An 18381-nucleotide genomic window follows, 5' to 3' on the forward strand; every position below is an offset into this window, starting at 1 on the left:
TTATACAACCATCTTGGGGATGTAAAATATCCATTTTTGGATTTGCATTTTCCAATATGGAAATGCTGGGCATGCCTATCACAGACAGCACACCCCTTGTAACAGTGAAACGCTACTCAGTAATAAACATGCAGACCTTGGCCTACTTCCATAATAAGGATGCTGTCATCCTTTCTGGGACCTTCCCAAGGATGCAGATAAAACATACGAGGGTCAATAAACTTGTTGAACCATGGGCTCTTCTTCCAGCTTTTGTTGACCTAGATGTCAAAAAACCTTGGCCTGTATTACTGGATAATCATTGGTGCATGTTTGATATAATGGACTGGCAATCGCAGAATCCTGTGGCAGTTCTACCACAGCAGGATGTAAGGGAAAAAGGTAAAGGTACGTTCCAAACCCATTTGAGGCCGTTGGGGCAGTGGGTTGTTATCCATTGTGTCTAGGGCACGGTAATGGAAGGCAGAGCCCAACCCTCTCCTTCCACCGCCTTTTACACCTAGGCGTAGTGAGGAAGGGCAAGGCCACTACATCAGTGGTAGTCTGTATAACGCAAACTCCAGCTGTCCAGGGGTTTCTCTCCCCTCCCCTCTTGGGTTCGGAGCCGATTACAGGACGGCGAGCGGTCACAGGAGGCTTGATTGAATTCAGGCTACATCAGTGGCAGGTCAGAAGACCTTAGAGTTCCAGGCCAAACACCCTAACCGTTATGCCAACACGACGCCACAGCAGCAGGATGTAGTCTTTAAGCATCTTTTTTCCAGTTTACAATTTTTTTTCTCATCATCTCCTGGATGCCAGACTGTTGGCCTACAAAGGCCAGCTCCTCGGCTCCAGGGCCAACATACCCCCAAGGAAATTCTACAATAGACCCCTTGAGTTAGACTGAGAAACCTGCATGACAGATATTATAGAGACAGATATAGAGATCGGGGGTCTGGCATCCAGGCTACCTCCTCCCCTGATCTGGACAAATTCTAATTTTTTCCATATTAGACATGCCAATTTTGTCTGTCAAGATGATTGAATGGCAATAATTTTTGTCTGTCAGCACCAACAAGATTCTGTAAAATGAAGACATGACAGACAAATGCTGATAAAATAAAAACCTTTTTAGATAAGACTACATTTTTGGTTTTCCTTGATACGGATTTGCAAACGGAGCAAAAAGATGTCAATATTCGACAGACATGCAATGTTGGCAATTTTTCCAGGGCACAGATTTATATCTACCATACAAATCTGACAACAGCTTCTAATAACTGATACGGTTTCTGCAGTCACAAGCCTTATTGTTACAAAATCCTATCAAATCAATAGTCAATAATGCCTTTATTATCTGAACTCCAAATCTTCACATATAACAGATGATATTTCAGAAAACTTGAAAAGTATAATACACAAATATCCTAGAACATTCCATGTACTAAATTTTGTTACAGCAAGACTCCTTTGACCTTCTAAGGGACTTGATGCACTGAGAGCCAAACCATGAAAGAGCCGGTAGAATTTACATTTATATTGCTCTCCAAGTACGCCCGATAAAAACGCCTAAAAAGATGTCCACACCAAGCCAGAGCTTAACTTCTGCTTGGAAAGTACAATTACATTAGAAGCTGCTACAGTAGTTTCTCTGGACACTAAACTTAGGATGCACTGTAGATCGATTGCTTCTTTTTTAATCACAACATTAATCTAACGGCAGTTATAACCAAATGTACAGACCAGCTATTGCAATTTGCATAAGCATAGATTGCTAAATAAGACACCTGTGAGGCTGCTTTACCCTCACAGCAAGCAACACGTTAAGAGATGGCTTTGATTGATTACTAAGATGCCATTTCTTTAACCTTCTTTAACGTTCTCCTTGCTAAGGTAGCTGGTGCCAATTTTGTATTGGATATAGGGTTAAGTAGCAAGGAGAAGGTTAAGCAAAGGTGTTCAGGTAGGATAAACTATCATAAAGATAAATTTGTACGTCACCTTTGTGTGCCCAAAATAGTTACTCAAGTTTGTGTGTGTGCATTTAAGAAAACAAAAAGGTTTAAAGACATGAAAATGTCAAAAAGGCACAATTGTCTTGCTTCCTTATATCTAATAAGACTGCATTTTCCTAACCACTTTGACCTCTTCTGTACAAATTCATAAAAACACATAAAAATGGATTTCATCCTTTCATGCCAAAAAATATATCACCCACTTGTACAGTTAATCCATGTTAATCCACAGGGATGTACTAATGCAGAGTTAATCTGTGGTTATGTGCTGAAGGATCATTGGGGCCCTGTCCAGAGTGATTGATCATGTAGGAAAACTAATGACATGGGTTACCTTCACCTACTTATACATGACTCTTACAGCCCTAGGGTCTGAGCACAGGGTCAGCTATGCATACCACCTGTCTGGAATCTATCGGAGCTCACAGAAGAACACAATAAGTACATAAAACATAGGACTACAATCAACGTAAGGCTAACATAAAAATCACAGTAACATACAATGATTTCAAAATAACAAAGCGTATGTACTTCACTGGTTAAACTGACTACAGTCGGTTCAGCCAACTTACACATTCCTTCTGGACGCGTCAAACTGACCTAGGAACAGGTGCCAACTCAGAACACCTGTCTTGTGTGGTCAGGACTGGTCAAACCTGAGCTTGATCAAAATACCAGTAGATATGTTCTCATGCAAAGAGCAGGTGAAGTACATAAATGTTTATGTAAATATAGATGTACTGAAACAGTAAAATATCAAATTTTTTTAGCCTAAAAAAAAAGTGGCATCACGATATGCATACCCTCATTCTGCAGTAAGTTGTTGATACAAATAAGAGAAACAGAAGCAGTGCATTTTCTAGCAAGGGATCTGAAAGAAAAAAAGCTATCAAAGGTTTTTGGAGAGAAATGATGGGTTGTAGAAAATTCACACACTGATATAACAATATGGCCTTCACCTACAAACACATCAGAATCAGCAAGTAAGAAAAAATGCTGCTAGAGGACCCAAACTTATGTTACTTCTTCTCAAGTACAAAAGCTATCTACCAACCAACCATCGTGACCATAGGTTGTCCAGAACACGAGATATCAAAAAACACAAATTCTGCTACAGTACCAATTTGCAAGGAAAGCTGCCAGGGGGCCCAAAATCTTACCATTTATTAGATAGGACATGATCTAACCACAGACCACATTTCATGACAACCCTTGAATTATGCTGTTCAACCACATACATACAGACATACTCAAATTTGTACATACAGTACATACAAACGCTACCAAAAATATAGTCTTCTTGGCGATGGTAATAAAGGTGGCCATTGTTCAACAATGATAGTCACAAGTGCCTGTATGTAATCATATAGCCTCAGGTTGTCTAATATGTAATCATCTGGTGAATGAATGCATGTGATGATCGACTACACAAGGTCGCTGACCCAGATGTCAGTGAACTGTAGAGGAAAGCCCCAGGTAGGAGGATGTCCCAACCACAAACAGGATATATCCAAGGTGACTGATTTCAACAGATATGCCCATCCTGTTTGTACTTAAATCACTAAGTAGGACTGTGTACATATGCATGTTCAGGTACAAGTACAGATACTGGTAGAGGTTTAGGTGAAAGTCCTGATCTACACCTGACTGTACCAAACCAAGCTCTCCCAAACACAAACAGGATATTTCCAAGGTGACTGATTTCAACAGATATGTCTATCCTGTTTGTACTTTTTAATATGTACGACTATCACTATTTTTTACCTAAAAGCATGTTCAGGTGCAAGTAGATACTGGTAGAGGTTTAGGTAACAGTTAAGATCCATACATGTACCTGTACTTAGAGTTAGACAAGCTTATTTCTCAGTTACACATGAAGTTATTTCAAAACAAGAGCATTTAGTGATTTACAAGTTTTCCCAGTATTTCGTAATGCTAACTTGTCATTTTTGCAGTAGAATTTACCTATTTTACTGACTTCTTTCAGTAAAACGAATTTACGCATAATGACAACTTAATAATTGGTAATACAACGGTTCTGAACGCAAGTGATAAAAGGTTAATGACCTCCTGTTCCCATTTCCATTTCCAGGTATACAACTGATACTTCATCTAGTAAGCCTATACATACATGCATCCTTGGCCTACATAGACACATCCTCCTCTCTCCTCTTCCATGGACAGTTTGTACTGATAAGATAAGGGGGGGTGGTCTTTTTCCATCCATCATCATTATGTCATGGAGAACAAAGGCCCAGGGCCATACTATCATCGGTCCTCTCTTTGAAACAGGACATGTACATGTACCTACTTCTCCCATATCCTATACACCTACACCTAGATAACACACTCTTCTTTTACCTGTGAATACAGCTTTGAAACAGGACATGGGCCTACTTCTCCCATATCCTATACACCTACACCTAGATAACACACTCTTCTTCTTATACCCGTGAAATACAGCTACCACCATGCAGACTAGCCTGTACCACTAGTACCAGGCTTCGTAGATCAATGGAAAAATAGGAGAAATTAGCAAAATAAGTGAATAGCTACGGAGATAGGGACAATAGACGAACTGTGCATTGTCCCTGTCTCCGTAGCCGACTCCCTTAGCATGCTATTCACTCTATTTGGGCAATTTCTACTATTTTTCCAGCGATCCAGATCCTCGCAGAGGCTACATGGAGACCAGTTACATGTCCATTGTAGGTCTCAAGTTTTTGTATTCCAAAAGGAATTTTCAATATTGTCAAAGTACCAAACATTACATATTCAAATTCAACACTATCATAATCATATGTACAATGTACAATGCATATGCCATTCAAGAATATACCCCTCAAATCATTCGTTTTCGTCTTTTTATTTATTCACTCAAAATATTCTCAAAATCAAATTTATCTTTTTGAAACTTTTGTTGTTGTTGATGTTATGTGCACAAAGTATGTGTAGACACGAAGTCTGCCTACTATTAGTACTAGGTGGCAAATTAATGTCTGAATGGTTATTTTCTGCTTTTTTGTGTCCATTTCTAGCACAAAGTCTTTTGACAGGGGATCACCAGAAATACATGTATTGTCAGCTTATTGAATTGCCTTGTATCTTAGAAGATAGAGCCTTGGTTAAGTCTAGCATGAAATCACCACAATTTTCCAACCATGGTGTGTATGCAAGACCAAAGTACCATGAATAAAACACATCCTGTTAAACCCTCCATTAACATTCATGGTCCACAATTAGGTCAATACCCCCAAAAGGTTTTGCTCGTAATCCACAATTAAGATCCATCTCAATTGCTTAACATCAGCCATTTCTTTAGATATTGGGCAATAACGAGTTACAATAAGTTCTGCTTTCAATTCCCCAAGTGCTGTATAACAAAGGAGTGGAATACTTTCCGGGATATACTGTAAATGCAGAAATGTTCCCAGTGGTTTTATTTTCACGGTTTTCGCGGTGAACTTTCAGCGTGAACTTAAAACCATCGCAAAAGTTTTTGCCCACCTATGACAGTAGCATTACTATTCTTTCAAACGCGAACACCGGCAACACTCCATTTTCTCCCTACCGCGAAATAAAAACCATGCGAACTTGAATGCATTTACAGTACAGTAATAACAGTGAAACAGGATATTGGACCTTTGTCAAGAGTGATGTAATCAAAGAATTGATGTTCCCTCTGCGACCTTTCATTATGCTAGGAGTTAAACCTGAACAAAGGTAAATCTCAGCCGGATCTAAAAGCTCTTGGTCAAATGCTCAAAATCTTTTCCAGAATATGAAAGACTTTCTCGTGATCATGGGGTATAACACTGTCTATGGGTATTAATATTCTCACCATGAAGTTTCTCCTAATTCCAAGCACTTACATTTACACTTTTCAAGGAGGTTAAATTTAACCTTCTTGCACTTTGCTCTTGGATTTACAGATCAAAATGGAAGTGAATGTTATTTACCATTACTGAAAGGCAGGGGGAAAATCTGGGTCAACTTGTCTAGGCGTAGTCGGCGAGATTTGGGTAAAGGTTAGAAGCATTTGTCGTAACATTTTCTAGGAGGCCATGATAGAGCCGATCATCATCAACAAGGATCTACATAAACCTTGTCTGTCAAAAGATGGCTGAATTTTGTACCGCAATCTCAAGACTGTCCATTGAATACCCTCAATTTGCTGTCTTAAACCCATCTTACGATGAACGTTACAAGGCCCTTAGTCTATAAAGCTATGGTTACAATCCATCAAAATGCCACTTTGGCTTATAAAAAAAACCTACAGACCATTTTTTTTTCTATTTGAAAACAGACTTTAAAGATTTTACTGTAACGTCCAACTTCACGATGCATTTGCCACATTTGTAACATTCAAGTGGAGTGAAATAAATCTAAATCTACTGCGAAGACTGGCTATGGTGAAAATTGGACTCTAGAAGCTAGTAGGACAGCAGAAAAGCATTTTTGCATACTGATGGGAACTGAAAATGGGGGCATCCAGTTTAATATTATCGCTAATCATACTCAGAATGACAATAAGAGGACGCTATTAGATATGTCACACGTACTTGAAGTTACAAATGGAACTTGAAATTGAAACTGACAGGTCCAATTTCAGCTGACCATTAGAGATAGACAGTGAAATTGTCAGGGGGTAAGTGAATTAACTGGCAGGACATCAGGAACATTAGGTATGAAAACATAGAAGTTCAGAAAGGGTGCTGAGGCAGTTCTTCTCTAAGATTACACAATCAAGAGAACTAGTCTGTATAACGAAAACTTCAGCTGTCCGGGGATTTCTGTCCCCTCCCCGCGGAGGCGAAGAAGTTACAGGGCGGCGAGCGGTCACAGGAGGCTTGATTGAATCCAGGCTACAAGAGAACAATGTTTTTTTTTAAATATCACACTTTTCGAAAAAGGGATGTCCCTGTAGCTCAACTGGTAGCAGCCTCACAGTTGAGCTCCTGGTTCTAATTAGTAGATAACTGGGTGATTCCGGTTCAAATCCTGGGACAGAACATCTCGGTTGGGGCTGCACTCGTTTTTCGGATGGGACATAAAATCGGGATCCCTCGAGCACGTTAAAGGGGCTAGCAACCCTTCCCTGTAAAAATATGTCCTGCAACAGAAACTTGAAGGAAGATTTCTGCCCTATGTGCCACTAGTAGTCCAGCGGCATAGTTCCCAAAATTAGCTGAATTGTGCACTTTTGTCTAAAAGCACCAAATTTGGCACACATGTAGTTGAACATATCCTGCACAAATCTGGATATGGAGGCATTTTCATTTCGGCCCAGGAGCGCCGTGGCGGCATCTTAAGTTTAGAACACCCAAAATAGACTGACCGTTCTAGTACCCTTAATAAGGGGGAGGGGCAAAAGATTAAACATTAATGTTTCTTCATGAAAATTTGTTTATCATAAAAGTCAACCACAAGGATCGTAAATCTGTTAATTTTTTTAAGACAACACGCTTCTATAGAAAATTATTCGTCCTTGAAGTTAATTTATTTTCCATTTTTTAACATAAAAATGGATAGTTCACTTTCCGTTATCAGGCAAAGTTTTTAGGTACCTATGGGACCTTTGTTGATACTGAAGTCTGATTTGTCACAATGTTGACAGCATTTTATTCTTTAAATGGCCGAAATCCACCCATTCTGTCAGGAGATATAAGTGTATATAGAATTACATTACGATGCATATTTTACCTCAAATGCCGTTGCTAAGGCTGTTGCTAAGGAAATCTTTTGCTGTACTTTATCTAAGTTTTGCCAATAAATCGCTTTTGAAAGCCTAATTTTTTCTGGGGAGTTTTTCTGTCTGCCTTAGTGTGCATGCAGGAAGTAATATTGACATGTTTACTTATATTTAGATTAAACAAAACTTTAAAAAAATGAAATCACGTCTTATGTTATTGATATATGCTACTTGTGCTCATTGCCATTGGAGGGGACAGTCCATGGGCCAGGTCCCTCAAAATAGCCATTTGGTACCAAACAGAGGGACAAAGGGTGACTTACTTTTTTGAAAAGGTTGATTCCTCCACTTTATCATCATGCATGCTAATCATGTCAAATGTCAAGCTTTTTAGGAATTATCACGTGATATGATGACGTCACTCAAAACCATAGAACGACCAAAAATTGTCTATATCAAGTTATTTCATGTGGTTTTAATAATAATCAACCATTTTTTCATTGGTATTTCTATACGTTGAGATAAAACAAAGACCAGTTAAGTACATTTGAGGCCATTTTGAAGTAAACTTAGGCAGATTTCAATAATGTTTGCCATGGAAACGGTGAAAAATAACATTCTCTCACAGGAAAGTTACTAAATAAGCCTTTTATGGATGCTTATGAATTCCATTCATCATCAAGGCTTGACCAATGAAACTGAACAATCCATAACTAATAATAGGGCCCTTAGAAAATATTTTAGCTTGGTAAGAAATAAGTAGAAGTTATTTTACCTAAGAAATCAGGTGACATGCGCCATTTTGGCGGCCATCTTGGATCTGCTATCTTGCAGCATAATTTCTTACAAGTACTAAACATTTATCGAAGACTTTTACCATTATGCTAAATGTTTTTGACCTGACTATGACTTGTGTTGCATTTAAATAAAGTTAGGCAGATCTTATGATGGTTGCCATGGAAACGGTGAAAAATACAATTCTCTCAAGCAAGGGAAAATTACTAAACAAGCCATTTTTTATGCTTATGAATTCCAGTCATTATCAAGACTTGGCCAACACCCCTGAATGATCCATTACTAATATTAGGGCTCTTAGAAAATATTTCAGCTAGGTAAAGAATAAGTAGAAGTTATTTTACCTAAGAAATCAGGTGACATGCGCCATTTAGGCGGCCATCTTGGATCTGCTATCGTGCTTAATTTCTTACAAGTACTAAACGTTTATTGAAGATTTTTACCATCATGCTACTTTGTGATACATAGGCCCTCTAAACTATGTTTGAAGGCATTTTGAAATACAGTTAGGCAGATTTTATGACGGTTGCCACGGAAACGCTGCTTAAGTAACAACTTATCACAGCACAGTTGCTACATGGTATAACAAACATTCTTGAATGCTCATCATTTCCCGTCATAATCAAGACTTGGCCAAGTTCATTTTCTTCCTGTTTTGAGTTCAAGTTCTACAGCCCGAACAAAAGAATGATAAGAAAATATATACTAACATGAATAAAAAAAAAAGACGGGCTGCACTTAAGGCTTCTCTTCCACACTGCTGCCACATAGTTTGAACAGCCTGTATCTGAGCTCATTGACGTCGCTTGTTACTGGTCGGGAAGAGTATATGTGGAAAGTGAAATCCTGTAGTTTCTTAAAAGCTCAGCTGATAGCTCCGACCCATTCCATTCCTACTTGTTTGAACATTTCCCGGAAGTCTCAGTTTTCCTTAACAAGCCGAAGTGCTCCCAACTTCCCTCGTCCAGAAATCGCACTCACAGTATCGCATCCGGGGTAGGTATGCATTTCAAGGAGACTGTTGCAAAGGTCTTTATATAATGACCGCAATCGCGATACTAACATATCGTTTTCGTGAAATATATCCTATTCGTGTCTGCATCCGCGCCGGGCCACACTTGAAAAAAAATTGATGGTGGAATTGAGTGCTTGAATGCCAAACAGAGTAGGAAGACGTCTGTACCTTCCGATGACACAATCACTGTGTCGTAGCCTGACCTGGCTGCATGGCCAACATGAAGCATGATGTGTCAGCTTCTCCTGATTTGACTTAAAGTCTTGAACAGCATTGGCACTAGGTTTTGATGCCAAATACTACAATAGCCCGGATTTTCTGATGCAACAAGATGTTTTAAGCGCCCCTGTGTAATTGTTTTAAAATTTTAGCCCCCCCCCGCTACGCCAAAAATTATGAATATTGTAGGTCAAAAGTTATCAAAATGCCAATTAACTTTTTGTCAAAAATTCATACCATGCCCACATTTGGTAAAATCTGTCCTAAGTGCTTTGCTATCTGGTTTCCTGGTGGGGTTCCCCGGGATCTTTGCAACTTTTAAATCCGCATCACATTAGAAGCAGAATATTGCAACACATGTGTCAGTGATTTTCGCCAAAATGTGCCATTCTGATGAGGGAAAATTTAAATGGCATCTACATATTGCAGCATTTTGTCTCTAATGTGATGAGGTTTTGACTCAATGACAAAACTTGCAATTGCATTCACCATGATTGAAGTTTGGCAGGTCCAACACTAACAAGGTCAAAAGCCAAGAACGAAGATGAAGGGGTGGACTAATGCTGTCTTGTCACTTAAGAATAATAAGAATGTTAATGCATGCTTTATCTCCTTAGCCTTGCACGGGCTGTTGAAGTCCAGCAAACCAGGTCTATTCCTGGAAAGATTCTTGCAACTTAAGTTTAAGAGACCACTGGCTGTTCTGCAACACATATACAATTTTGAAGCAAAACATTGGCTGCAGAAATTAGGCACTTTACAACTGCTTCTCACCAATATGAATCGGCCACAGTCCAGACGAAGTGAGAACGTGTCATTAACGAATACAGTGGTGAAATTAAAAAGCTGTTGTACATTTTTTGTGAGAACAAATCGGGAAGGGATTTCAAAGGAAACATTTTTGGTGTCAAGATGGTGGAAGACCCGGAAGAGGAAATGTAATATTGTAACAAAATCACAGTTGTATTCCATGCGTAATGACCACAATGGTCAATGTAAGGAAAAGGTCCATAAGAAGTGGGAGTGAACAACCTGAGGAAAAGGATATTCACTTCCCCTCAATATATAACATTTACAGTAATAGAAAAGTTGAAGGATTGGCCATTTAGATCCTTAAAAATTGATATGAGCCAAATTATGGACACTCAAGTTTTACGACAAGTGCACCACAACGTTAGTATCGGTGGAAGAAATCATAGCCACGGTGGGTGGGAATCCCTCTTAAAAGTGGCTGTCGCTTCAGAAGACCGTTTAAGTGAGACAACCATGACATTTAGATTAGCCACATATAAGATATGACATTTTCGTTTTGATGATGCTGTACAATTCTTTGACTTTCTAAAGGGGTATTTGATGTCATTTGTGATCCATCTTGCTGAACAAAATGTTTTTAGCAACTAGAAAGGCCGTCATTTGCTCCTGAGCAAATACAGCATGTTTCGCCCATACTCCTACCCATGCAAAAAATGGACTGGCCCAAAATAACACTTGGGCAAATCGAAATATTAAGAAAAAACTTTTGCCCAAAAGTGAACTATTGCAAAGTCATCCCAGTAAGAAATTGAGATTTCTCAATTTGACCCTATATGCAAATAACAGACTCTTCCAAAAGCAACCTATACATAAGGCACCATTCTAAAATACTTCCACTCAAAAAATGGATCACCTCAGTCCAAAATTGAGTTTAAAACCAATCAGTCCCTCTTAGAATTAAAAAAAATCCCCACGGGCAAGAATGGTCTTCAACCATAATATGGGTGAGATACAAAAATATGACCCCCCTTTGTTTGAATGGAAGCTTCAAGAGTAAACATTTTTGGTTGAGAATTTTTTTATTTCAAAAATCGTTTAGAAAGGCTGTAGGCCAAACATTTGTATGAGGGCCAGTGTACATTACTAAGGCAGACACATGACAAATTTCACATCATTTTGGTCTAATACATAGGAATTGGAGATGTGCGTCTTTGTTCTGAAAATAGCCAAAAAATTAGAAAAATAATTCTAGTAATATGCCAAAAGTGTTAACAAAGCCAATCATGTATCGATAAACTTAAAAGTGGTTTGTTTCCAAATGAATATCACATAAACGATAAAGTTCTGTGTGAGTTGTATGTCTTCTTCCTTGTATTACTTCTACCCACAACTGGACAATACAAACAACCCACTTTAAAATTGAATTTTAAAAATTTTGGTCCCCACGAGCAACAATGGACTCTTCCTAAAATACCCCCATACTACATGGACTCTTCCAACTTATCCTTTCCCATCCCCATTGCGAAACATACATCCGTATCAAATTCCAGGTCATTTGGTTTGAATACAAGGACACAGGAGCCAAAAATGTACTTTTTTGGTCTATAAATGGCAAAAAAATCGAAAAATTAACGCTTTTAAAGTGATGTATGCAAAATATATTACAAAGGCCATGTGTAAATATATCATAGGCACCCTCACACCAAATTCCAGGTTATTTGCTTTAATTACCATGGCACAGGAGCCCAAAATGTACATATTTGGTCCGAAAATGGCAAAAAAGCACATTTTAAGTAATGCATGCCAAAAATGTAAATAGAGTCCTGTCGACATAAATCATAAGCATCTCCATACCAAATTTCAGGTCATTTGGTTTAAATACCTGGACACAGGAGCCAAAATATACATTTTTGGTAGGAAAATAGCCAAAAAGGCCGTAAAATTATTTCTGGGCAAAAATTGAGATGCCTCCATATCTATATTTGTTAAGAATACATTCAACTACATGTGTACCAAATTTGGTGCTTTTAGACAAATTTGCACAATTTTTCAGCTATGCCGCTGGACTATAGGCACTACAAGGTGAACAACAACTTTTTAAAAACACTATATAGAGACAACAAAAAGGACTCACGTTTTAGAAATCTGTTTCTGATCCATTTGATTTGTCGGCGAGCGTAGCGTCGGGTAACGGTCTTCAGCGCAGCGACACCCTCCTGCAGAAGCTGTTGTCCATCGTCAGACGACCTCTGACCTTCCTGCAGCAACAGGTACTTGTGGAACTCCTTAAATCCGATAGACTGGAAAATGCCTCGTGTGTAGTCTTGTCTGAAAAAGGCACAGATATTCAAATTCAGATATTCAAAACAACCACTTTTCATCTTTTCTAAACCGACATCTTCATCAAACTAAGATCTGACAATTGGATAGAGAAAGAAAGGTTCAACTACCAAATATCTAGTATGAAAATGACCACAACAACCTAGAATTCAAAGAAAGAGAAATGTTATGCATAACAAAAACAAAATCAAAATTTGGTCTCCTAGTTTATGCAAGGTCATGGCCAAACTGTTTCAAATATGTGCTGAAATCAGTATCAAAAGAGGATAAAACAGTTTCGAAACTTGTTAAAGACTTCCCTGTGCAAGCAAATAAACTAACCGTCAGAGTATGCAGGGGACAAGTCTGTATAACGCAAACTCCTGCTGGCTAGGGGCTGACCGGTGTCGGGCGACCAATATAAGCATGATTCAATCAGGCTAGCTTTTAAAAACATCAAAATCTATTATCAATCATACAACCACCTAACGTCCATTTCAGTCATACATTTGTGTAACCTTCAAGGTCACATGTAGAATAACCTTGAAGGTGAGATGACCTTGAATTCCAACAAGGCCTGATTGAATACCCTCCTAAACTCACTCCGATATGGAGGGAAACAAAACCTACCTACAACATTAGAGCAATCTTTCACTGTCACCAAAGACAAACCACCACACGTTCATGGGTCAGACTCTCACCCACACAAACATGGGCTGTAACGTATCAACCATGAAACAGGATCAGCACCTCTCCTAACATAGCTGAAACTTAACCCATATGTAATCTACTTAAACTTCACTAAGCCATCTAGAACATGTTACACTTACAAGTCTAGGGCAAGGGTTATATGGCTGCAGCCCAAAAACTACAGGATTGTGCAAATGCAGGTATTTATATCAATCTGCAATGCTGACAGAAAGGTTTTGAGAGAGGACCTCCATACTGCTTTATACAAAGTAGTTAACAGGATTATGGCAAATATGACATTCGTGAAACCAAAGATTGGAATGTTTTCCTTTGGTTATGTTGCAAATTGGTCTAGGACATTGTATGAAACCATGTCCAATTTCACCTCCCTGTTTGCATTGCCTGCATGTGATTACAATTTCTCTGGTTGGAAATGAGTACAAAAATTTATGATTATTGAGATTTCAGTTACTAGAATATTCTCCAATCAGTGACTTTAGAAAGGTAACAAAACACGCACCTCCTTATTACCTTTCTAAAGTCACTGATTGAGGAATATTCTAGTAACTGGTAATCACACTTGACTGATGAATCTCTTCAACAATATTGAGATTTCCCTTTCTAATTTATCTACGAGTGCAATAGCTAAATGTTCAGTTTGCATTCGGAAGGTCGTGGGTTTATACCAAAGACTTGAAAATGGTACATATTGCTTTCTATCCTTAGAACTGATGACTTATAAGAAACAGTATGGGTGTTAGACACAACCACTACCAGTGGATTACCCCCTATAGTAGTGGCCTGTATGGCCCAAGGGCTATAGAAACAGAGATGGGCACCGCCCCTATAAACTGAAAGGTGTGGGAAGGATTTGAAAGAGACTAAACTACCATTCTAAACAGTGTTCTAGCCAGCATGAAATTTGTACCCGTCATCTTATCTTAACCCTCTGAAACGGTATTTCCTGCATTTTGAGGGGCAAATTTTGCTGGTAGACTTAAACCTTTCTTTCATGACAACTCTTTTGGTGAAAAATTAATACAAGAGTTTCAGCTTTATTTTGGGGGGAGATGTGGTCTGAAAAGATGCGTTGGGCAATATTTTTGTCCGTCATGATACACAAAATTCTGTCAAATGACGGAATGGCGCGCTGGCTAGAACACTGATCCTGAACTATACTGTAGCTACTGGCTCAACCCAACTTGAAAATAAAAATTAAAAGGTCAATGCTGGCTGAAAAACACAAAACTCATTTCAACAAGGCTTTCAATCAAAGCAAAACTCTACCTTCCCAGACTCATTTGGAGTATCAATTTGCACTTAAAAGGAAAAGTATCTAATCATCTTTTCAAATGTCTCCCTTGCCTTTCATTGTAAAAACTGTTGTTGAACAAGTCGGTGTGAACCTTTTCATCTTCCACTGTTTGAAGTGGGGTTGATTCCAATGTTGGGTTACAAATGAATGCCATGTTGGGTAATCCAATCTCCGTACTGCACATAATGGTGGATATACAATGTACATTGTACATGAAATTAGAAATTATTCATGTAACTTTTTTTAGATGACTATTGACAGTGCTATGTTACAATTCTTGTTTTCTTTTGAAAATGAACTTCAAATATGATCAGACTTTAAAGGAAAACTCTAAGCCTCCCTCCCTTTTCCAAGAAACATCACATTTCCCCACTTTACTTTGACAAACAATACGCTACTTGAGTGTAGTGGCTCCCCTATTGAGCACTAACGGAACTCCCAACCAAGACAGTAGTGTAACTTTCTACTGTACCACTACAGGTAAAACCAATGCTTCAACAATACGCCTCGCTGTCGGCAGAATGCCGCGTCACTTTGAAGGTTTAACAAAACCGTGAAGCAACACAAAGGGCACTCCCCGGGGATTAACTTCAAACGGGCCTGAAAAAAGGCCGAACAATTACAAAAGGGATTCCCCTTCACAAACAGTGTTCCCTGGCCAGGTCAAGTGTCGCTATGGGCAGAGCTGTTCTTGTTCAGGGGTGGCCTGGGTGGGAAAGGATCAGTCTGGATTAGGATAAGATTAGGATTAGGAAACACATGAATGTACATGTAAGAAACAGCGTTTTCTTCCCATGTCAAGTGTCGCTATTGGCAGAGCTGTTCTTTTCAAAGGGGTGGCTGGGGTGGGGAAGGATCAGTATGGATTAGGATTAGGATAGCATTAGGATTGGGATAATTGAGAAATGTTGCATCAGGTAAGGACTAGCATCAACTTGGCTTAGAGTTGTATTCAAATATTTGTAAGCCAAGACCTGCTGTTTGGATAAAAGGCTTTGCCATTGAAGTAACAACGAGAGTGGTGCTAATTTTGCTTCATATTTCTCTCTCGTACACATTGGCATACTCTATAACATGCTTTTAAATGGAAATCCATGGTGGATAACATACAAATCAAGCTTCCAGAAACACTTTATACCAAAATCTTTCAAATATCATAGGCAAGAAACCATTTTCCAGATTCCTGTTTTCACATCTAAGAATATCTTAGATAAATGTCTACATTGTCAAAATTCATTGCAATCCCTGCACCCCCATTGGGTTGGGTTGTACATTGGAACATGCACTATCAGAACCTTGAATAGGAAGGCTGAGGGAAGTATGTGAAGACGTCTGAAGTGCCGGCCTTAAGAGATGGTCGTTAGGTGGAATGTCGACTCGAGTGCTCTCAGACACTTCAAGATTCCAGTGGAAGTGATACAGTTTAGAGGACGTGGTGAAAGTTTCAAGGAGACTGATTAAACAGACAGGTCTGTCTAGGAAGACCAGCTTCACACTGTTGGTCAGGAACTAATCACAACACTCAAACAAGGAAGGTTTGACAGCACACCATAAAATGGTCAGTCTGTCAATAAAGATGTACTGTACAACCGTTTAAAAAACGTTACAGTGGCTAAATTAACAAACCCTTACATCCAATTCATAGAGTATGGACACGTTGTACATTCAGTACTTTGAAGATCACATACGGTAAGGCTTTTCAAATACAAATACATCTACAAAGGGATATATGATACTTAAAATGAAAAAATTTCTTAGAGACCGCACAAAAGCATGAGTGACACAGATACTGCTAATATGAAAAAGCTACCAAGGCTTCCTGGATTGCTTTGAACACATTTCTTAATCTACCTCATCAACTAATGACAGTTTACAATGCCCGTTATTACGACTTTCCCACCCCTCCCATAGTATAATTGAAGACTGAGAATTGATTTTTCCGTGCAGTGTGTGTTTTTCCCAGCAGTCTGAATGTAGTCTGGGGCGGGGGAAGTGAGCTGCCAAGTAGTGGACTCATTGTGCTAATGACACTTGTACTGAAGCAGTTTTGTTGGTTAGGGCAGGAGGAAGGCCACACGCAGGCAAACATCATGTGTCAGACAGACAGCCAGAAGTAGCAAGTGTTATTGGCACTGTTACAATGATGTATGTACGTTACAAGTCAACTGGCCCCTGAAAAGTGCATACGTTATTCTCATTGTACAAAATTCGGGGAACAACGTAAACAGAGAGGATCTGTATCGGAAAAGTCTTTCTGTATAGTGTACTAGGTGCATAGGGCAAAGCTTTGATAAATGTTATCAACATACACCTTCATTGACATGCAGTCAAACCTACACTCTATAATGACTACTCAAGGGAACTGGAGAAATGAATAAACAAAGGTTCAAACAAACAAAATAGTTGACAACAGACAGAATTCTTACGTAAGCTTAATGCTTGTGTCGATGGGAAAATCTAATCTAAGGTCCACCAAAAAGAGGTGGTCAACCGTGCAGATTTGACCGCACATAATCTATGTACATTTGCACTGCAAAGATGGTAGGTTGATCTGTTAATTCTAAAAACTGCAGCCTTCACCCCAGGGTCAAGAAAGCATATTGCAGCCTAGCCTAGAATGTTTGTGATCACCTGTCTCATGCAACCATTCAAAATAAACAATAAATGGATGCTGTTAAGAAAATAACATTTGAGTACTCTAATACCAAAACACGAAGATCTCATACCTCCATGAAATATCTAGAGTTTTGGGGAATTTCTTAATGTCATAGCCCTAGCCTTATCATGAGCTATAACAAATCCCGGGCCACCAGGGTGTCCCAACTTGAGGTCATTGACCTCACCAGGCAGACCAGCTGACTACACCACACTATCAGGAGGGAGGGCCTGAAATGCTGCAGTACCTGACAAAGCTGCTAGGGGGCGCAAAATAGCCAGATTTCTTCAGGTCCTCAATAACTACAAAATCCATACAAAGGCATTGAAAGGATCTTGAGTAATAGGTGCAAACACACAAATACACAACCAAAAACAATACCCATGTTAGAGGTGAACCTCCTTCCCAGAGGTAGTAATAAAGTTGGACTATTTCATCCAGAAATAGGGGAGTCCTACCTGTTTGCATCAACTATCTCCTTGTTGTATTCCGCATGGAAATGAGAGAGCTCCTCCAGCAAGCCTCGTTCCATCATGGTGTCCACGCGCTTGTCAAGGCGCTCGTCTAAAACTGCAAATAACAGTCAGAGTTGTATATAAGTACTTTGATTACACAAAATTGTTCACCTTTTAGTGCCTATTGGCACGTAGGTCAGCAAGTTTCATTGCTGTTTCTGTAACAGGGTATATTTTTACAGGGAGGGGTTGGTAGCCCTTCCCCTTTAACGTGCTCGAGGCACCTCCTCGAACACGGGACAACCATGACATTAATGTCCATTCCGAAAGACAGTGCAGCCCCAAATGAGATGTCCTGAACCCAGGACTTGAACTGGGGTCTCCAAGTTACCAACTACAGCAATAGGAACCAGGAGCTCAACTGTGAGGCTGCTTTCTGTTGAGCCATAGAGACATCCCTGATTAAACTAAATAA

At 39.2% G+C, this 18381-nt stretch overlaps 1 protein-coding gene across 1 annotated transcript in view; it reads right to left on the minus strand.

Moving 5' to 3' along the window:
- The window catches only part of LOC136428415 (tRNA dimethylallyltransferase-like), a 60846-nt gene that overhangs the window by 27128 nt on the left and 15337 nt on the right, over nucleotides 1-18381 (minus strand). The window contains exons 6-7 of the mRNA XM_066417894.1: nucleotides 17910-18021; nucleotides 12606-12799 (exon numbers count right to left, since the gene is read on the minus strand). Of these exons, the coding sequence (XP_066273991.1) occupies nucleotides 12606-12799; nucleotides 17910-18021 (306 nt within the window). The remainder of the gene's footprint in view (nucleotides 1-12605; nucleotides 12800-17909; nucleotides 18022-18381) is intronic.

The sequence above is a fragment of the Branchiostoma lanceolatum genome, chromosome 2 (genome assembly GCF_035083965.1).
Source record: "Branchiostoma lanceolatum isolate klBraLanc5 chromosome 2, klBraLanc5.hap2, whole genome shotgun sequence".
Classification (NCBI taxonomy): Eukaryota; Metazoa; Chordata; class Leptocardii; order Amphioxiformes; family Branchiostomatidae; genus Branchiostoma; species Branchiostoma lanceolatum.